The 21009-nt window shown below is 52.5% G+C and overlaps 2 protein-coding genes and 1 pseudogene across 3 annotated transcripts in view; 1 reads left to right on the forward strand and 2 right to left on the reverse strand.

The window, feature by feature from the left end:
- The window catches only part of PC (pyruvate carboxylase), a 108362-nt gene extending 102800 nt beyond the window's left edge, over nucleotides 1–5562 (reverse strand). Inside the window, exon 1 of the mRNA XM_042957999.1 lies at nucleotides 5508–5562. The gene's annotated coding sequence lies outside the window, so the exon portion shown is untranslated. The remainder of the gene's footprint in view (nucleotides 1–5507) is intronic.
- A 2548-nt stretch (nucleotides 5563–8110) lies between these two features.
- LOC102971636 lies at nucleotides 8111–8555 on the reverse strand (annotated as a pseudogene).
- Nucleotides 8556–9162: 607 nt separating this feature from the next.
- Nucleotides 9163–10143, forward strand: CD1H11orf86 (chromosome D1 C11orf86 homolog). 2 transcript variants are annotated; one of them, XM_042959485.1, is made up of 2 exons: nucleotides 9163–9432; nucleotides 9996–10143. In XM_042959485.1, the coding sequence occupies exons 1-2, from the start codon at nucleotides 9163–9165 to the stop codon at nucleotides 10092–10094; spliced, it is 369 nt and encodes a 122-aa protein (XP_042815419.1). In that variant the 3' UTR covers nucleotides 10095–10143. The 2 variants fall into 2 exon arrangements, with proteins under 2 accessions (XP_042815419.1, XP_007092112.1); XM_007092050.2 differs by having other exon boundaries at nucleotides 9999–10143.
- The last annotated feature ends 10866 nt before the right edge of the window (nucleotides 10144–21009 follow it).

Consider the following 21009-nt stretch of genomic DNA (forward strand, 5'->3'; position numbering starts at 1 on the left):
GTTGGGCGTGGAGCCAACCTAAAAAATAATAATAGGGGCACCTGGGTGGCTGTTTGTTAAGCAGCTGACTTTGGCTTAGGTTATGATCCCACAGTTCATGGGTTCGAGCCCCACATCAGGCTCTGTGCTGGCAGCTCAGAGCCTGGAGCCTGCTTCTTACCTGTGTCTCCCTCTCTCTCTGCCCCTCCCCCATTCATGCTGTGTCTCTGTCTCTCGAAAAGGAATAAATGTTAAAAAAAATCGGTAATAATAAATAAATTATCTAGTTCAGGGCACCCAGGTGGCTCAGTCTGTTAAGTGGCTGACTTCGGCTCAGGTCGTGATCTCACAGTTTGTGAGTTGGAGCCCAGCATCAGTCTCTGTGCTGACAGCTCAGAGCCTGGAGCCTGCTTCAGATTCTGTGTCCCCCTCTCTCTCTGCTCCTCCCCTACTCACACACTCTCTCTCTCTCCTTCAAAAATAAATAAGCATTTAAAAAAAATTATCCTAGTTCAAGTGAGATTAGGAAACAAGACACCTCTCCAGACTTGGTCCTACCATGAGATTGAGTTCCCAGGACAGCAAAGTTGGAAGGGTTATTCCATCCCCGATAGAGAAAACTGCCCAGGCAAAAGCCTGGGTGGAGAGCCTCATGTGGCTAGAAAAACCATTTCTCTGTGGGGGCTTCTGTAACACTAGCAATGGAATCTCCTTAGGACAGGGTGCTTGCCTGTGGGAAGCAGATTCTTGAGCCCCACTGCATGGTTCTTAATGCATATTAGTCACCAACTCAGGGGACTTAGAATGACCACAGAATACTTGGGCACATTTCTGGGGAATGGGATCCCTGCATTGCACTGCTAGTTTAAGAAGCTCCCCAGGAGGCCCTGAGTGCCTCAGTCGGTTAAGCTTCCGACTACGGCTCAGGTCATGATCTCGCAGTTTGTGAGTTTGAGTCCCAGGTCAGACTCTGTGCTGGTGGTGCAGAGCCTGCTTGAGATTCTCTCTCTCTCTCTCTCTCTCTCTCTGCCCCTTCCATGTTCTCTCTCTCAAAATAAATAAATAAGTAAACTTAAAAAAAAAAAAAAAAAAGCTCTCCAAATGGTTCTCATGAGGGTTAGTGTTGAGACCACTAAGAGACCAAGAGAAGTTACTCTCGTGGCTTCCTGATAAGAACCCCCTGGAGTTCTTTAAAAACAAAACAGATTCCTGGTCCCCTGGCCCCTGAGACTTCTGATTTGGTAAGGATTCAGTAAATCTGGTGATGGGACCCAAGAGTCTTTTTATCTATCTATCTATCTATCTATCTATCTATCTATCTATCTTCTATCTCTCTATCATAAGCCCCAACTGGTTTTTGAGGCCATAGGAAGCTTAGGAAACTTTGCTGAGTTCCTAGGTGGCTGCAGGGGAAGGTGATACAGATAGGCTGAGATCAGCCTGGGAGGGCCAGTGGGGAGGCTAGCTCTGGTGTGTAGGGCTCAGGCAGTACAGCTCTGTCGGGAGGGAGTGGTCCAGGGGCAGCTGCAGAGCAGCTCATGGGCTCTGGTAACCTAGGATTATGTCTGTCTTATTGCCTCTTAGTATCAATCGCTTTCTGGAAAGTTCTTGGTTTTGTTTGTCTTCTGTACTCCCATCCCCTTCTAACATGTGAATGTTACCACTACAAGAGTTGAGTCTGACACAGAGTAGATGCTTAATAAATAGTCAGCAAATGAAGGAATGGGAGTCATCAGCCCATACTTAGTGGTTAAAACCATGGGAGGGAATAAGGCTTCCCCCGAGCCCGAGTGGAGTCCACCAATAGAGAGGGGAGTCCAGAGGGCACCACATTTAAGGGGAAGGGGAGAGTTAAAGAGGGGGAGGGCACAGACTGGCAGGAGGTGCAAATTCTGAGGAGGGAGGCATCTACAGTGCCCCAGACCAGGAGGGAGGATGGGGCGTCTGGAGACAATGAGACACATTCACTCTGCAGCCATTTCAGCAGCACTCAATAGAACGCCTGAGTGGCTCAGTCAGTTAAGAGTCCAACTTCGGCTCAGGTCATGATCTCACGGCTCACAAGTTCAAGCCCCACATCAGATTCTGTGCTGACAGCTCAGACCTGGAGCCTGCTTCAGAGTCTGTGTCTTCCCCTCTCTCTGCCCCTCCCCCCGTCACACTCTGTGTGTGTGTGTGTGTGTGTGTGTTGTGTGTGTGTGTCTCAAAAATAAAATAAATTTAAAAAGAAAAGAAACAAAGAAAAAGGAACTACTTTCCCCACCCCTACCCTTCTCCTAGACCAGAGGGGGATATACCTCAAAGCATTTGATTTCAAAGCAGTGTGGTGCTGTGCTAGAGATTGTGGCCAGAGTGCTATAGGAGTTCGAAGAGGGGGTCCCTTACCCCATGAGAGGGGCATGGAGGGCTTCCTGGAGGGGGCAATGCCTTCACTAAGTTGATATATAAATAGAGAGAAATAAATTCGGAAGCTTATTGGGTGAATATATTGGTTCAAGGGATCTCATACATGACCCAAACAAAGGCAGGGAGGCATGACAGGGTCAATGGAGGGGGTTAATGGGGACAGCCCACCAGCAAGTTCAGGAAGCACAGCCTGAGAGGGGGCTGTGGGGAAGACGGAGAGCAGTTAGGACTGGGGAGGCTTGGGTAAGCGGAAACACCCAGGTGAGTAGGGACTCCCAGACAAAGCCGTGGACCTCTCAGACTGGAGCAGCCGCCATGAACCCACCCCTCCCTGTTGACAGTTCAGAAGGCTGGCTTTGCCCTGAGGACCTCACAAGGACAACTAGACATCCCAGATCTCTGTCCTGGGAGACAGAAGAAAGTCACTTAAAAAAAAAAAAAAAAGTAACCAAATTCTGGCAGCTGAAGCCTCAGATAGTTCGCTGCTGGCGAGACCTGAGGGTTAAACCCTTCGTGATGGAAAATGAAGGCAAGAAGAATGGACAAAACAGTCTTTTTCCACAGGCTGGAGTTGTGTCTTTTATTCTAACTAGCACAGAAGGTGCTGGAAGTGATTCAAGATAGGTTTTCCTCCCCTCAGGTCCTCCAAGGGTCCAGGCTGTTTTAGCCAGGCTCTTGGGGGAAACTCCCATACACAAACACCGTGAACCCATGATGTGCCTTGTGACAATGCAGAAAAGGTGCCCCTTTGGCAGTAACCTGGCCGCTGAGGCCCTTCTTAAGGGCAGCAGCAGGGTCATACCAGCGTGTGACGGATTGGATTGCAGTCCCAGCTCACCAAGAGTGCTTGTGCAGTGTGGAAACTGTACAACTGTGTGAGGCTGCCCTGTACCTTTGCCATGGCCACCCAAATACACTTTGGAGGTTGGAGGAGCCTGAATCCCAATGCTTCCCCAGCTGTGGTCTCCAAGCTCAGTTGACCCCATAGACCTCCTACCCCCAGGCATTCACACTGTCTTTTCAGCCTTCTCCTATGCTGGTCATTCAGTCCACTGGGCTTATGGAGCCCACGCCATCATGGGACCTCTACAAGACAGTCAGACCTTCCACCTGCCAAGGTGGGCCGTGGTCTAGCAAATCACAGCCCCTGTATTTCAGGTCCATGCCAAGGCTGCGGCTCCCTGGCTGAGGCAAAGGAGGGTAAAATCCTCCTCAACCCCACTCACAGCCGTAACCCTTCTTGTCCTCCCACTGAGACCCAGAGAAAGGAAATGACCTCTCTGGATCAGATGGCTAGTCAGGGTCAGAGTCAGGATTGACTGGATCTCCAGACCCCTGATTCCCCGGCTGTGGTATTTTTGCTCCAAAGGCTGGCTTGGGGGAAAAGAGAAGCCAAGAATGTGAGGAATGTAGATTTCAAAGGAAAGGCTTTGATCTGAAATTTGAGTCCTAAAATCACAGTCCTCAGAGGCAGAAGAGCCTTGAGCAATTATGTTTCCAAGAGTTCCCACAAGATGTAGACCACCTGGGGCACGATTGTACAGATAGCTTCTCCTGTCCTTGCTGGGGACAGGAGGGGAGGGGGGCTTGTGATAGGGACCAGCAACCGGTGTTTTTAACAAGGGAAGTTTGGGACACCCCAGCTGGACCCACTCATTTTACAGATGAGGAAATAGGCTCACACAGGAGAAGGGATGGGCTTACCATCAGCAGTCATCAGGTCCTGCATATTTGAAAAACTTCAAGGGCACCTGTATTACCAGCTCCAAGCCCCTACTCTGTGTAACCTGGAAATAATCCACCCTGGATTCCTTGGCCCTACCTAGAGGAAGCCCTAAGCGCACCACCTGGCACAAAACAGGTGTGATCAGAATGTGGGAGCATTAATAATAAATAGCATTATTGTAATTTATCATTCCCTTTGTTTGATTTCTCCAAGCGGTAACGTGGCCAAAGTCTAGCACTGAACCCGATAGCCTGGCATTCTAACTTCTTGTGGGGAAATGAAAACGAAAACAGTGGACACACCTGGTGCCATTATTCTGAAGTAAAGGAACTAGGTTCCCCAAAATGTACTGTATTATAAGAGCTGCTCAGACAAAGAGATACGTTACCTCTTCACCTCACTTCTGGTGGGCATCATATTTTTAAGGAAAATTCTAGGGGCATTAACCATTCGGCTCATAGTTCGGTCTGATCATCGTGCAGGGTGCGTGAAGACCCAGGCTCGACCTGCAAAGGGTGGCCGCACATTTGCTGAGGCCTCTGTTTTCTGGCCTGACTCCGTGGGGATGAATTTAAGACCCACTACTGACTGTGTGTCCCTGGGCAAGTTGCTTCACCTCTCCAAGTTTCTGTTATTTCATCTGAAAAACGGGGCTAAGCAGCACAGGGATGCCTGGGTGGCTCAGTCAGTTAAACATCTGACTTGGGCTCAGGTCATGATCTCACGGTTTGTGGGTTCGAGCCCCGCATCAGGCTCCGTGCTCACAGCTTGGAGCCTGGAGCTGCTTTGGATTCTGTGTCTCCCTCTCTCTCTCTGCTCCTCCCCTGCTTGCACTCTGTCTCTGTCCCTCTCTCAAAAATACATAAACTCAAAAAAAAAAAAAAAAAAAAAAGGAGTATCTGGCTGGCCTGCCCCGTTTGCAGCCTTCCTGTATATCTAAGCCTCAGAACCTCTTTAGGAAATAGATACCATGTGTTTCATTAATTTCACGGCACACCATTTCCCCCCGTTTTCTGAGATGGGGTGATTTTCCAATGTCTGGGCAGAGAGTATTCTTTCTTATCATTTTTTTTTTTTTTTTAGTTTATTTACTTTCAAGAGAGAGAGAGACAGAGTGGGAGGAGGGGCAGAGACAGAGAGAGAGAGAGACACAGTATCTGAAACAGACTCCAGGCTCTGGGCGGTCAGCACAGAGCCTGACACGGGGCTTGAACTCACAAACTGCAACATTATGCCCCCAGCTGAAGTCAGACACTTAACTGACTGAGCCACCCGGGCTCCCTGAGAGTATTCTTGCTTAATGACGTATGAAACAATGTTACATCGACACCACCTTAAGTTTGATGAAATAAGGTATTTTCCCCACTTCGGAGGCACATGAGGTTAAGCCACTTACTCAAAGCACAGAGCTGTCACATGGAAGTTCCAGGCTCTAAACTCAGGCAGTGTGATGGCTTTAGCATCCAGGTCGGTGGGTAAGCAGCCTCCATGATAACACCCAGCGATACCGCCTCCCCCGTGCGCAAGCCCCTGTGGGATCCCTCCCTGGAGTGCAGGCTGGACCTGGTGACTCACCTAGAAAGAAGAGAACACGGCAAAAATGATGGAAGGTCATTTCTGCTTCTGCCTGCCCACTGTCTCTCGACCTCTCACTTGCTGCCTCCGATTGAAGCCAGCTGCCATGGTGTGAGCTGCCCTTGGGAGAGGCCCACGTGGCAACAGCCAGCAACCAGCAAGAAACTGAGGCTCTCAGTCCAACAACCTTCAAGGAACTGAGTCCTGCCAATGACCATCAGAGCGACCTCGGAAGCAGATTCCCCCCAGTTGAACCTCGAGGTGGCTGCAGGCCCCCGATTGGAGCCTGTGAGGGACCTTGAGCCAGAGGCCCCAGCTCAGCCATGCCTGGATTCTTGCCCCACAGAAACTTTGAGGTCGTACGTGAATGTTGCTTTAAGCCACAAAGTTTTGGGGTGATTTTTTTAAGGCGGCAATAGACAGTGAAGAGTCTCCAATATTTAAGACATAGTATTTACTGTGTCGTGTCCCGGGAACGCAGAGGTGAAAAGCCTTCGAGGGACAGCCGGTGTCAGGGGGAATGCATACGTGTGTGATTGCTGCTACTGCGTTTAGCGGGTGGTCTGGAGAGGGAGCTGCCTCCCTATCCCAAAGGCAGGTATCAGGCAGGCTTCCAGGTGGAGGCATCACTGAGCACAGCGAACTCTGGAAAGGGAGCTGCCTCCCTATCCCAAAGGCAGGTATCAAGCAGGCTTCCAGGTGGAGGCATCACTGAGCACAGCGAAGTCTGGAAAGGTGAGAGCTTCCCAGCTGACAGAGGCAGGGAGGCAATAGGGAGGGAAGGAAGAGAACACACTTCTTCTCCTGTCCTCCATGGATCTGGGAAATTGTAAGATTATACACTGGGCAGGAGGGTTTTAGGCAGTTACATGCTCGACACCAGAGCCGGTGATTCACCCCAGCACATCCCAAAAGTCTGAGTTAGCAAACTCTTCCTGGCTTAAAGGCTTAAACTTCAGTGAGAGTCAGGGTTTGAGCCCACTGTGCTGGGGCGAGGGCAGTGAAGGTTGCGTAATGGCTTGGCTGCCTTTCCACCAGGGCCAGGGGTGGCCTGTGGGTTGGACGTTAGGAATGTGGTCGGGGTCAGAGTAAAGAGGCCTGGGTGCAGGTCGAAATTTGGGACAGGCTGGGGCAGAGAATCAGGGCCCCTCTGCATTCTCCTCTTCACACTGGCCCTGGCTTATCTCCTGTAGCTGGGAGAGAGCCTGGCAGATATTATAAGACCCTTCACCCAGGGAAAGCCTAGCAACCTCGAGAGAGAAAGAGAGAGAGAAGAGAGAGAGAGAGAGGAAAGAGAGCAAGGCCAAGCCTGGGGAGAGGTCAAGGGTGAGCCAAGAGTTGCAGCCAGTGCTTCCCTGACCCCAGACGTGGGGGGGCAGGGGGCACTGTGCAGCAACCCAAACACAGGAGGACGCCTGGCCACCGATACCAGAGCAAGGCAGCTTGCATTCTAAAGCCAGGCCAACCAAGGAATGGGTTCCAGCTCTGCCTCTTACTGGGCATGCTCTCTGGCCAGGTGCTTCACCTCTGAGCCTCTGTTTCCTGATCTATGAAATGGGGGTAGCAATGCCCACCTCATAGGATTATCATGAGGCTGAAATGCAGTGTGTGGAGGGATTAGCTCCAGAATGAGGAAGAATAGCCATAGAATAGTGGTTAATACAAAAAGGAATAACAGATGTGTGAGGTCCCTTTCAGCCTTCAAATCCTGTGATTCTGAGGGTCCGCTGGGCCGGCCCAAGCACCTTTCTCTTTCTCTCGGAAAAACAAAGCTTCTGCTGGTCGTCTTGCTATTATACGTTCACGATTTCATTGGATTTCCACAGCCACCCATTTTGCAGTTGACAGGACTGAGTGAGAGCGGAAGGGATTCACCTAGTCTAACGAATAATTTCCAGCTGCAGTAAAATATACGGAAACATTATGTTTACCATTTAGCCATTTTTATGTATCATTCAGTAGTGTCACCTATAGCCGCAGTGTTGTTCAACCAATCTCCAGAATTTTTCCATCTTTTTTTTTTAAGTTATTTGTTTTGAGAGAGAGAGAGAGAGAGAGAGAGAGAGAGAGAGAACACGCAGAGGGGGGGAGAGAGAATCCCAAGCAGGCTCCATGCTGATAGTGCAGAGCCCGATGCCGGGCTCAAACCCACAGACCGTGAGATCATGACCTGAGCTGAAGTCAAGACACTTAACCAACTGAGCCACCCAGGTGCCCCTCCAGAACTTTTTCATCTTGCAGGACTGAAGTTCTATAGCCATGAAATAATTGACCAATCCTCCCCCGCCCCGCCTCCCGCCCCCGCTCCGCCCCCCCCCCCCCCCCCAGCATGCTACATTCTGTCTCTGTGAATTTGACTATTCTAGATTGGAGCTGTCTTGTTTCTTTCTTTCTTTTTTTTTTAATTTAATAAATTTTTATTTTTCAAAACGTACAGTTAGTGGGATCTGTCCATGCATCTTCGCCAGCAGCTGGGGCATCTCTGCCCCTGGTGTTTCTGGTGTAAATGACCAGAGCTCTGTACTTTGCAACTAGTTTCCTAAGTTCTTCACTAAGGAGCTCCTGAAAGGCCACCCCAGCCAGGGGGCCTTGAATCTTCAGTCTCTCAGAGACGACGGCTGGGGTCCTAAGCTTCTAGTTGGGAACTTATGAAGTTTGTCACATGTCGCTTTGTCACACGAGACCAGGTCATTGAGCGTGTCCTGAACTTTGCCTTTGGACCACTTCTTTTTGGCCTTGCCCCCAGACTTGTTCACTGGGTCTTTGTCTTTCTTGGCTGGCTTTTCAGCATCTTTCTCTTTCTCCTTGGGAGACATTGTGAAGCTCTGAGATCAGCGGCCACCCCTGCAGCCTCGCTGAGATGTTGGACAAAGAGTGGAGCTGTCCTGTTTCTTTCTTTTTTTTTAAAAAAATGTTTATTTATTTATTTTGAGAGAGAGAGAGAGAAAGAGAGACAATCCCAAGCAGGCTTTGCACTGTCAGCATGGAGCCCGATGCGGGGCTCGAATCCCCAGATCACGAGATCATGACCTGAGCTGAAACCAAGAGTTGGATGCTCAACCGACTGAGCCCCCCCAGGCGCCCTGGAGCTGTCCTGTTGCCTAAAGGCCCATCTCGGTTTTGCTGTTGCACCGTCTGTTCTCAGTGCCAACAGAATGAATTTGGACAGCTAGGGCTGCAGTTCAGGGGAGGCCAAGCTCTACAGGGGTGGGGTGGTCAGGGAAGCCTGCCTGGAAGAGGAGGAGGAGAAAGACACCTATACTCCTTGCCCTAGAAGGTAGAGAGGCAGTGGTGATGGTGACTCAGGGATGCTTGTCCCCTGTGGCCTGCCCTTTGGTTTATGATGGCCACCTCAGCAGCACCAACCTTTGCCCCCAAGTGAGTTCCCATCAGATGGGTGGAGACTCTGAGCCACCTCAGGGGCCAGTGGCTTGCCCAGGGGCTGGAGCAGTCCTGCACTTGCAGCCTCAGGAACCATGGGGATAGGGCCACGCAGTCAGTCCTTGCGAGGACCACGACCCTCCTATGGCAAGCTCCAGGAGCCCTGGGGGAAGCCTTTAGAGAGCCGGCTGCGCCGGGCGCTGAGCCTCAGACAGGGCCAGGAGAAGTCCAGGCCCTCAAACGGAGGCCCAGAAAGGCTGGACACGCCCGGTCAGGAGTGGCTGCCAGGGTGCCTGGAAGATACGGAGCAGCTGATTCAAGCCCAGCAAGGAGAGCGCCGGCGGTGGCTGAAGCAGTATCAGCAGGTTTGGCTGAGGGCTGACGGATGGAGGGGCGCCAAAGGGGGAGGGTAAGGACTCCACTGAGAGGGACCCAGGGCAGCAAAGGCTCAGAGGTAGGAACATATGAGGCCAAGGACCAAGAAGACAACAGAGTTGTCTGGAGACGGGGCTGGAGAGAGAGGCATCCAGGCACCATATTTCAGAGGGCCTTAAAGACTCTTGGGATTTATCCCTTCGACACTGGGGAGTCACGGAAGGTTTCAGAGCAGAGCTGTTTTCAAATAATTAATCTGGCAATGTGTTGGATGGGTGGATTTTGCTGGAGGCAAAGAGATCAGCTAGTAAAACTTCCCCAGGGTTACATCTTGTGTTCTATGCCCCGGAAAGGGGGCATCCTGACCCCCTTGGTGGGACCTTTTGGCTCCTGGCCCCTGCCTCCTTTCTTTTGGAGAAAAAGGTCTCCGACGAGCAGTGCTCCTGTCTCTGGGGTCTACCACCACCTCGTGGCTGTAGGTGGAACAGCACCTGAAGCCCACCACGCGGCGGTGGCACCAGGACCCTGATCTTGCCTATCCTCGGTCTTTTAGCAGGTAAAGAGAAGGTGGGAGAGCTTTGTCTCCGGCTTCCCTGGTGTGACCTTGAGCCGGCCAGCCTCCCCAGAGCCCCCTCTGAGCACCACCAGCTAAGGATGCTGGAAGCGGCGTCGGTCCCTGCTGCATCTGGATGAGACGGCCGTGTCTGCTGACCTACCTCTTCGTGGCCCTCTGGACTCCTCTGTGTAGGTTGCTCCTGCCTTCCTCACGTGGTGCACCGAGGCCTCTGCCACCAGCTTACCCAAGGGTCCTGTGATTGCCCCTCGCCCTGGCCCTCCACTCCAAGGCTGGCTTGCAGTAAAGACCCCAAAGGGGGCTCAGCTCTGTTTCCTGATGGGTTCTGCCATCTGGGCATGGAGGCACCCTGGGACAGTGACATGTACGAGGACCTTAGAAACCTGCCTAGAAATAGGGGTGTCGACACCCCCGGCCCCACACAAGACCAGTCGTGAGCTTCCAGGACAGAGCTCAGTGAAGCCAGCCCCACGGCTGAGAGGCTCTGCACATCAGCTGCTCACGCCCCTCCCGCCAGGCCCGGCTAGTGGTGGGCGAGGCATGGGCCTCCCTCCTTGACAATGAGCCCCCCCAAGGGCAAGGACTAAGTCAGGGCAATCGCCGGTACCGGAGCTCTACAGCTGAAAGGCCCAGGCCTGTATATAATCACTTGTATCTTCATAGTATCCCGATGAAGGAAGGGGCGGGGGGAAGCCTTCCCTCCCCGTGTGACAGAGGTAGAAACCGAGGCCCAGAGCAGGGAAGAAATTATTGTCTTTGGCACCCATGGCCCCACCCCCACCCACTTCCCAACCTTGGGGCTGAACACAGGAATAAAGGTTTCTGCGCTGAAGTGTAGAATTTGCCTAGTCATTAATTCACCTCCAGGCCTCTCCCAGCCCTCGCGGGAAGCTTGGCTCAGAATTTGGCCAGATGGTGGAGCAAGGGCGCCAGGGGCAGGTCCCCCATGGGTCCCCAGGAGGCTGGGTCTTTCCTGCCACTTCTCTTGACCTCACTCCCCAGAGGAATTGTCACCTACCCCTGTGCTGACCTCCAGCCAGCTTCGGGGGGACTGCTTTGCTTTTTGCGTTCACCCTCACGAGGCAGGGCTCACTCTGAGTCCCGGAAAGAGCAAGGACTCATCCAAGGCCATACAGAAGGGAGGGTCTGACCCCAAAGAGCCTGGGCTCTTTGAGAGACACTGACCCTTCGGTGGGGTCCCTGAGGCTCTCCTGGCTCAAGTGGACCCAAGGTCAAAGGTGAGGGGTCAGCTGCAAGCATCCCAGCGCAAGGTCTGTTCTGGGATGGTGGGGAGACCTGAGGGTCCAGCCGGACATAGGGGAAGTTCCCTGTCTCCCCAGAGCCCAGAATCCTGGCATGGCCTTTGAGGAATAAGAGGGGTCCTAGGGAATTCTTGTCCCGGACGGCCACTGGGATCAGAGACTAGGGTGCCTGGCTTGGAACCTGAACTCTGAGAGCTGACCAGAAGCTTCCAGACCAATTAGTCACAAACTTTAGATGCCTGCCACTCCACCGTCTTGTGCAGTAGCCCCTTGAGTGCCTCTGGGGAACCCCAGGACTCCAGGAAACATGGTTTGAGTCCATAGCCCTGGCAAACCCTCTGGATGGCAAGAGGAAGAAACTGAGGCCCGGAATGGGGAGGTGTCCTCATCGCCCTCCGCAAGTCTCTGCCCGTGAGCCCGTGAGTCTCACCCTGGCCTCTGTGTTCTAAGGATTTTCTAGCCCAACTCCTTGCTGTTCTCTTACTTGTCATGCTCTGTGACCAGTTTGTCTAGTTACGAGCTTCTGTCATCCACAAGACAGACAGTTCCACGGGGAGCTGGCCTGCTCACCACTAGGACCCCAGTGCCTGGCTCAGGGCCTGGCCCATGCTGAGTACTCAGTAACCTGTCGTTGAGTGAATGAGGCACTGACCCAAGGTCCCCCAGCGAGCTGATGGCTGGGCTAGGCCTGCCGCTCACACGGGTCTGGGGCCTCCCACTCAGGCAGAATGGTTCTACCTCAGCCCCATCAGCAACCCCATCATCAGGGAGCACAGTTCCGGGACCCATGGCTGAGGCCTTCACCAAAGGCCTTCATATACGCTGATAGATTGTTTCCAAAGATGGCCGCAAGCCTTCATCCCATGGTGCACGCCTGTTTTCATCGTGTCTTTGCCACACCTCCCATCGGGAGAGATATTCTATTTTCCCTCCCCTTGAATCTGCGTGGGCCCTGTGACCTGCTCAGACCAATAGAATGCAATGGAAACAATGCTCTGGGACTTCTGAGCTCGGGTCTTAAGAGGCCTTGCATCTTCTGTTTGTGGCCTCTTGGAAACCAGGTACCATGTAAAGGAGTCCAGGTGATCTTGCCCCTAAAGTGGCCCCTAAGCAGATATGTCCATAGTCCCATCCCGAGAATCTGTGAATTTTGCTGGGTATGGAGAAGAGTCTTTGTAGACATAATTAAATTAAGGATGTTGGGATGAGGAGACCATCTTGGATTATTGGGGTGGGAAGGGCCTAAATCCAGCAAGAAGTTTCCTTAGAGAGACACATATAATGTAAGGACATAGAGGCCAAGGCCACGTGAAGGTGGAGGGAGAGAGCAGAGTGAAGTGACCACAAGCCCAGGAAGCCTAGGATCGCCCACAGCCACCAGGAGCCACCAGTAGAAGCAGGAAGGATCCTCCCCTGGAACCTTTAGCACCTCGATCTCAGACTTTGGCCTCTAGCACCGTGAGACAATAAATTCCTATTGCCTTAAGCCACAGAGTTTGGGGAATTCTACAGGAGCGCCGGGAAACTAATACGGTGTGTTTGTGTGATTCTACCTGGCAGAGACTGGTCAGGTCTATAAAAACCCAGATGTGCCAGCGGGGCGACATTTCCCAGCCTTCCTTGCAGTCAGGCAGTCAGGTGTGGCCGTGTGGCCAAGCTCTTGCCAGTAGAATATGAGTGGAGCTGGCATTCGTGGCCCTCCAGACAGAGCCATTAAATATCCCTGCCCAACCCTCGATGCTTCCCTCTTTGCTCACAGGCCTGCCCAGTGCAGAGGGCCCAAGGGGGCTTCAAGGCTAGGAGATGGCAGTGACACTGAGGCAGAGTCCCCTGTCACCCGTTTGGACTGTGATATGACTGCAAAATAGGCCTTCATTGTGTTACGCCTCTGATTCGGGGGCCGCTCGTTAGCCTCAAGCCTAGACTGACGATTTCATGTCAACAGTGTGTGGGACCTCGGGGACTGGAAACTCCGAGAAGGCAGGACAATTCTCTTTTTGCTCACTGTAAACAGCCCACCTTGGACAGTGTCTGCCTTCCTGTAGGTGCTCAGGAAACAGTTGTTGAATTACTGAATGTATTGCAGCCAGGACCTGGGGGAGAGCAGGAGTTAACCAGGCCAAGGGAGGGAATACGTGTTTCCGGTGGAGGGAGCGGCCTGGAAAGCCCAGAGAGAACACGGTGCATCTGGGAGTGCAAACCATCTGAATGGTCTACGACAGGACGGATGTCCCTGGCTCAGGCTCTGGACATATTTGTTGCCCACGGTCCCCCACCCCACCTCCCGACCTCCCTAGATGCGCCCTCTTCAGGCCCTACCTGACCTGGTTTTGTCTGCTCATGAAGCCTTCGCTCTCGTGGGGTGGGCGGGCCACTGGGGAGACCACTGAGCCTCAGGCCAGGCTCTGTGACTGCCACCCACACACTTGTGCCCCTGGGGCCTCAGTTTCCTCATCCATCAAGGAGGAAGGATAAGCTTGCCTTGTCGGCTTTTAGGGTGGGGTAAGGTGACGGGAGGAAGAATGGGCACCACCCTGAGCTGGGTCAGAGCCACAGTGGGGGCTTCGGTTCAAACAAGAAGAGAAAGGGCAGGTGTAAGGCTGTTTCTGGGGGCAGGGTGGGGGGGCAACTCCTGAGTCAGCAAACCAGCAGGCCTTGGAGGATGTTGCCGACCTTGTGGCTCTGAGTGGGGGAGGGTGGCTCCCCTTGGAGGCCTCTCAGATATGGGCGGAAGGGTGACCTGTCTGGAGAGATGACCGTGCCAGTGCAAAAGCCCTAAGCTCTCTAAGGGCTCCACCCTCGGGCCAGCATAGGCCCCAAGGTCACCCAGAGACAAAACGCAGAGAGATTTCGTGCTGCTGTGTTCCGTTTCTGCTGCCCACAAGGGCAGAGCCTGCCAGGCCTCTCCCATGCCGTGGGGTCTCAGAGCCAGGAGCCAGAGGGGTCTGGGACCCTTCGGCCCCCCTCCCTGCCTAATACCCTTCGGCCCCCCTCCCCTAATACCCTGCCCCTCTGTACGCGTTCCCAGAACTGCAGAGCACTGTTTCTCAAGCCCTGATCTTTCCATCTGACTTTTGCCCTCAAGGAGCTCACGGTCCTGCTTGAGAGGAAGACAGACAGACAGACAGCGACCAGCTGCTCTGTTTCAATGCACCGTGGAGTAGGAGCTCACGGGGCAAGGTGGTGAGGCAGGTCAAGCAGGAGGCCCTGGTTCCTGGACCAGTGTGCCCCTCTGGGCTTGGTTGCACATCTTCCTCAGCTTCCTGCAGCCTCCGGCCATGCCGGTGAGCAGGTGAAAGAGACTATCCTGCAGGAGAAATGGGGCCACTCGGTTGCAGGAGTGGGGAAGGCGACGAGGCAAGCAGGGAACACTGCCTCCCCAAGCACCTCTCAGAGCAAGGGCAGCAAATTCAGCTGGAAGGGAGCTCGGAGCCCAACGGATCCAGGCCGTTGATTTTACAGATGAGGAGACAGGCCTTACAGCATGCCGGAACTCTCCGCCCATCCCGGGTGCCTAAACCCCTTTTCCTCAGGGACTGGGGGGCCACCAGACTTAAAGTGTCCAGCCAGTCAGAGGGGCCAGGGTGGGCCCAAGCGTGAGTGTCAAACCTGGGGCCCAAGCCCCTGGCCTGCAACTAACTTGTTGAATATTTTGGGCAAATTATTACCCTCCTCTGTCAAATAGAAAATTCTTTTTTTTTCTTTTTTGAGAGAGAGAGGGAGAGTGGGGGGTGGGGGAGGGGCGCAGAGACGGGGAGAGAGAGAATCCCAAGCAGGCTCTGGCTGTCAGCGTGGAGCCCGACGCAGGGCTCGATTCCACGAACCTGTGAGATCATGCCTGACCTGAGCCGAAATCCGGAGTCGGACGCTCAACCACCTGAGCCACCAGGCTCCCCAAATAGAGATCTTGATCTCTGTGTCTCCCGGGGCTGAAGGGCACGTCAAGTGCCGGGCGTGGCGAAGCTTTGCAAGTTGTGGCGCGCCGTGTCCTGAGAAGGGACATTATCGCCGCCCCTTCCTCACCACCCTCAGCGTCAGGACAGCAAAGGACTTCAAGCTCCGTAGCCGAACGCCCGAGTTAGAACGCTGGCTGCACCACTTATACTAGCTGGGTAAACGGAGGCAAGGCGCCAACCCCTCTCTGTGCCTTTGTTTCCTCATCTGTTCAATAAAAACAAAACCAGCGCCTCCTCACAGGGTTGTTGTGTTACCCGAGTCAACTCAGGCAAAACACATAGAGCCATCGGTCCTTAGTTCCAGGACGTTCACCTGGCGTGACCCGGGGTGGGTCCCTTCCCTGAGCCTCAGCGGCCTCCTCTGAGAAAGGGGGCACCGATGATAGCATCGGACCGCCCGCTCAACGAAAACCTCGGGACGCCTCAGGCTCAGACCCAGTGTGTCCTCAGCTCACCTTGGCCTGTCTGGGCCCTGGCAGGGCCGTGGGCATTGGGATCCAGGGAGGCGGGCCCAGCCACAGACCAGACAGCTGCCCCGGGGCCTCCCAGGAGCGGTCTCTCCTCCAGTGCCAATGCAGGAACGGGTGTGGGAGGAAGGCCTCTCCTCACCGCCCCCCTCACCGCCCCCCCCTGCTGTGGTTGTCCCTGACCTGTGCGGCCCCACCCCCATGAGGCCGGGTCTCCCTCCTCTGAGCTCCAGACACAACCAGTCAGTTCGGAGCGCTGCCCGGGCCAACGGGATAAGCGCAGCGCCTGGTGACAGCCACGCGGGTGAGCCAGCACCGCGGGAGCTGGCTCGGGGAGCAGAGGTGCCCAGAGAAGGGCCAGGTTAGCCCTTGGAGGGCGGGCAGCGGGAAGGGCTTCCGGAGGAGTGGATAGCAGGGGGGCGTGCTACCCCGCGGCGGCAGGGTTGGGAAGGGCGCGCCAGGCAGAAGGAAGAGCAACGTGCAAGGGCACGGGGATGTGCCGCAGCCCACCTCACTGTCAGGCCCAGCCCCTCGCCTCTGTGTGCCCTGGCACAGCTCCGCCTTCCGTCTCCTTTCCTCTGCGGGCCCCGCCTCCCCAGCCAGCAGGAGCTCCCAGAGGGCAGGTGCCTGGCCCTCCCCTTCCCAGGGCAGGCTTCAATCCCGCCAGGGTTGTGGGTGTGTTGCTAGGAACGGCTGGCTGCCAAGGAGCCTGGCCACGGGCTGGGCCCCTGCCTCTGCCCCCGGCTCCGGACACCCTCCCAATCTTTCCACGTCCACCCCCTTCTTCTGCCGTCACCTCCGCCCTGGAGCCAAGCGACCCACCTCTCCACCTTTGCTCGCCCAGTTGCCGCCTTCCGGAACACACACAGACACCATACACAGTGGCTAGAGAGCGTGCTTACGTGAAATGTCCACAGACCAGGGGCAGTTAGAAGGCTAGAGTCCAAAGCTGTTCCCTATGGCCACCACTTCACCCTCCCGTGGCAGAAGGGCCCTGGGGACCGGTGTAAATGTTCTATGGGGAGGTTAAGTGAGCTGGAGGCTGCCCGGTGGGCTCCCTGCAGCCAGTGGGGTCCCTGGGAGAGGACACTCCTCCTGGCCAGACTTGTAAGTTGCCCCACCACGGACCCAAACTGTCTTTCCCGTCATCTGGTCCAGGCTGCCAACTCCAAGCTTTCGAAGCGTTCCATAGGCGGGACCAGAAAGCTCAATGGTCAGCATATAAGTCAGGATCCTCTAGAGAAACAGAACCAGTATGTGACATATATACATACAGAGATTTATTATAAATATTGGTTCATTACAGAGGCTACATCTGCAGTTGGCAAACTGGAGACTCAGCAGAGCTGATGGTGTCCATTTCAGTCCAAGTCTGGACCCTTTTGTTCTTTTCATGCCTTCACCTGATTGGACAAGGCCCACCCATATTGGAGAGAGCAATCTGCTTTACTCAGTCTACCAGCTCAAATGTTTCTCTCGTCCAGAAACATCCTCACAGACACACGCTGAATAATGTTTAATCAAATGCCTGGGCCTCCCATGGCCGGGTCAAATTACGCATGAAATTAACCATTATAGTCAGTGGCTCGTCCCCCACTCTCCATATCCCACCTCCACCAGCTTTTATTTTTAATGTTTCTTTATTTATTTTCACAGAGAGAGAGAGAGAGAGAGAGAGAGAGAGAGAGAGAGAGAGAATCCCAAGCAGTCTCTGCGCCAAGTACAGAGCCCCACACAGGGCTCCATCCCACGAACCTTGAGATCATGACCTGAGCCAAAATCAAGAGTCAGACGCTTAACCTACTGAGCCACCCAGGCGCCCCTTCCACCAGCTAATCTTGCCGGCCTCACCTTCAAAATTCATCCAAACTCTGAGCCCTTGCCCTCTCTTTCAGTACCACAGCCTTGGGCTTAGCCACCATCTCCTTGTGGTTTCCTCACTAGGACCACGTGGTTTCCTATCTGGTGGGCCACTTCCAGCTTCGCCCCCCGTGGTCTACTTTCCACATGCATCCAAGATTATGCCTCTAAAGCTAAAGTCAGAGCCAGTCATTCCTCTCCTCAAAGCTCAGGAATGGCTTCTCTGCTCATGCACAGCAAATCCCATGACTTACACTATCCAAACCATCTGGCTACCTTTCCAATTTGCATCAGAAGGCCTTTCCCCCATTCTCCCTCAGCTCCAGTCACACCGACCTTCTTGTTGTTCCTTAAACATATTGACATACCCTCCCACCTCAGGGCCTTTGCACTTACTGTTTGTGATACCTGCAATGCTTTCCTGCAATCTCTGCTTATTAACTGCCACATCTCAGAGGACTCCCCTGACTTGTCCATCTAAAACAGCTCTCCTCACCCCATCCTTCCTCTTGGCACCTTACCCACTTCTTCTGGCCAACATATTTTTTTTATTCATATTCTCTCTGCCACCAGAATGCCAACTTGACGAGTCAGGAGCATGATATGTTTCATTTCCTGCTGTATCCCCAATACCTTATGCATAGCGGGTGCTCAATTAATAGTTGTTGATGGCCTTAGTGATGATATTTTGGATTTGACACCCAAAGGTAAAGGAAACAAAAGTAAAATGAAACAAATGGGACTATATCAACTAAAAAGTCTCTGCGCACCAAAGGTAACCGTTAATAAAATGAAAATGGAATGGGAGAAAACACAGGCAAATCATATCTCTGATAAGGGGTTAATATCCAAAATGCACAAAGACCTCATGCAACTTAATAGCAAACACAATCTGATTAAAAAATGGGCAGAGGATCCGAATTGACATTTTCCCAAAGAAGACACACAGATGGCCAAGGTGTAAGAAAAGCTGCTGGACGTCAGTCGTCATCAGGGAAATGCAAGTCAAAACCACGAGAAGATATCAGCTATCACCCCACACCTGTTAGAGTGGCTACCAGCACAAGTAACAAGTGTTGGCAAGGATGTGGAGGAAAGGGAACCCACCACTCTACCCAGTCTCAGGGTCCTTATGAGGGGTCTTCTCTGGATCCTACTTCTCTGGATGGGTGGAAGATCATCTTTTGCTATTCATAATAAGCCCCTTTCAACCACACCTCAAGTCTGTGCCAATGAGGAGACCTTTGGAGGGTGGGGGCAGGGCTGGTTGCTGGAGGAGGCAGCCATGTGATTAGAGGGTTGGAATTTTCAGTCCAACCTCCAGTCCTCCGGGGAGGGGAGAGGGGCTGGAGATTGAGTCCAATCACCAATGGGCAATGAGTTAACCAACCATCCTATGTAATGGAACCTCCATAAACAGGTTCTAAACAAAGAGGGGCGCCTGGGTGGCTCCGTCGGCCAAGCGTCTGACTCTTGACTTCGGCTTGATGGTGATCCCTTGGTTCGTGAGATCAAGCCCTACGTCGGGCTCTACTCTGGCAGCGAAGAAACTGCTTGACATTCTCTCTCTGCTTTTCCCCTGCTTGCATGCTCTCTCTCTCTCTCTCTCTCTCTCAAAATAAGTAAATAAACTTAAAAAAAATCTAAACAATGGGATTTGGGGAAATTCCTGGTTGGGGAGCACATCAAGGTCCTGGGAAGGGTGGCACTCCCCGAGAGGGCATGGAGGCTGAATATCCCTTCCACATACTTTGCCCCATGCTTCTCTTCCATTTGGCTACTCGCCTGTATCTTTTTTTTTAATGGTTTTATTGTCCCCATATAAATGACAGAGTCAGAAACTGAACCCAGATTTGAGCAAGCCTGAGTTCTCATCCCCAGGCTATTGGTTAAAATGGGCAGGATAAGGGCTCCTATGTGTCTCAGTTGGTTGAGTCAGACTCTTTTTAATTTTTTTTAATGTTTATTTTCTTTTTGAAAGGGGGGGGGGAAGGGCAGAGAGAGAAGGAGACACAGAATCTGAAACAGGCTCCAGGTTCTGAGCTGTCGGCACAGAGCCCGACACGGGGCTCGAACCCACAAATCATGAGATCATGACCTGAGCCAAAGTCAGACGCTTAACTGACTGAGCCACCCAGGTGCCCCCTGTATCTTTTATTATATCCTCTATAATGAACTTGGGGAAACGTAGTGTTTCTCTGAGTTCTATAAGCCTTTCTAGCAAATTATTGAACTTGAGAAAGAGGCCTGGGAATCCCTGATTTATAGCTGGTCAGTCAGAAGCAGGTGACTACCTATGAATTATCACTGGCTTCTAACATGGGGACAATCTCGTGGGACAGAACCCTTCATCTGTGGGATCTGCGCTGAATCTGAATGGTTAGTCTGAGAACTGAATTGTAGGGCACCAGGTTGGTGCCTAAAGAGTTGGAGACTTGTGAGGTTTTTTAATGTTTATTTTTTTGAGAGTGAGCGAGCGAGCGAGCGAGAGAGAAACAGAACATGAGTGGGGAGGGGCAGAGAGAGAGAGAGAGATACAGAATCTGAAGCAGGCTCCTGGCTCTGAGCTGTCAGCACAGAGCCCAACACGGGGCTCGAACTCAAGCCATGAGATCACGACCTGAGTCAAAGTCGGACACTTAACTGACTGAGCCACCCACGTGCCCCAGAGAATTGTTTAATATGAGGGAAAATACACACATTTGGTGTCAGAAATGTTGTGAATATAGAGAAACTGTTTTTATTTCAGATGGTTATAAAAGAGAGCTCTTAGGAGACACATGTGGAAGCATTTAAAGGTGAAGGGGTTTAATGCTTACAGACCATTCTCAAAGAATGTCTATACAGGTGTGTGCGTGTGTGTGTAAATGTGAATGATAAAATCAATGTGGCAAAGATTGGTAAATCGGGGTAAAAGTGTACTATCCTTGCAGCATTCCATAGATTTGAGGTTTTTTTCAAAATGGGAATTTTTAAAAATAACACAATATAACATGGCAAGAGGACAATATATGCCTCCTGATAGAAGAAACGGTACCACGTATGAAACAATCTTGCCAAAAAAAAAAAAAAAAAGGTCGAGCCTGCATCTTATGAAACTTCTAGATCCAACTCCCAGTACGATCCCCTGGGGACAGAGAAACATGTTATATGACACCACAGGGCTGCAATCAGCGAAATCCAGGCTATGGTGATCCCTACAGGTCAGACAGCCAACCTTTTTTTCAACAAACAAGTGGCAAAGGCAAAAAGAGATGGAAAGGAACTCTAGAGTAAAAGAAATCTAAAACAGTAACCAATCACAGTGTACTATTTAGATACTAATTCAAACTATGTTTTCAATTTTTAAAAATGTTTACTTATTTTGAGAGAGAGCGCGAGGGAGGGGCAGAGAGAAAGGGAGACAGAGAATTCCAAGCAGGCTCCTCACTGTCTGTGCCGGGATCGA

The sequence above is a fragment of the Panthera tigris genome, chromosome D1 (assembly GCF_018350195.1).
Source record: "Panthera tigris isolate Pti1 chromosome D1, P.tigris_Pti1_mat1.1, whole genome shotgun sequence".
NCBI lineage: Eukaryota > Metazoa > Chordata > Mammalia > Carnivora > Felidae > Panthera > Panthera tigris.

Bases quoted from the DNA above. Each gene is read 5' to 3' on its own strand.
- CD1H11orf86 (XM_042959485.1), top strand. From the start codon at position 9,163: ATGGGGATAGGGCCACGCAGTCAGTCCTTGCGAGGACCACGACCCTCC. The intron at 9,433-9,995 runs GTTTGGCTGAGG...TCGGTCTTTTAG, and splicing joins GGCTGAAGCAGTATCAGCAG to CAGGTAAAGAGAAGGTGGGA.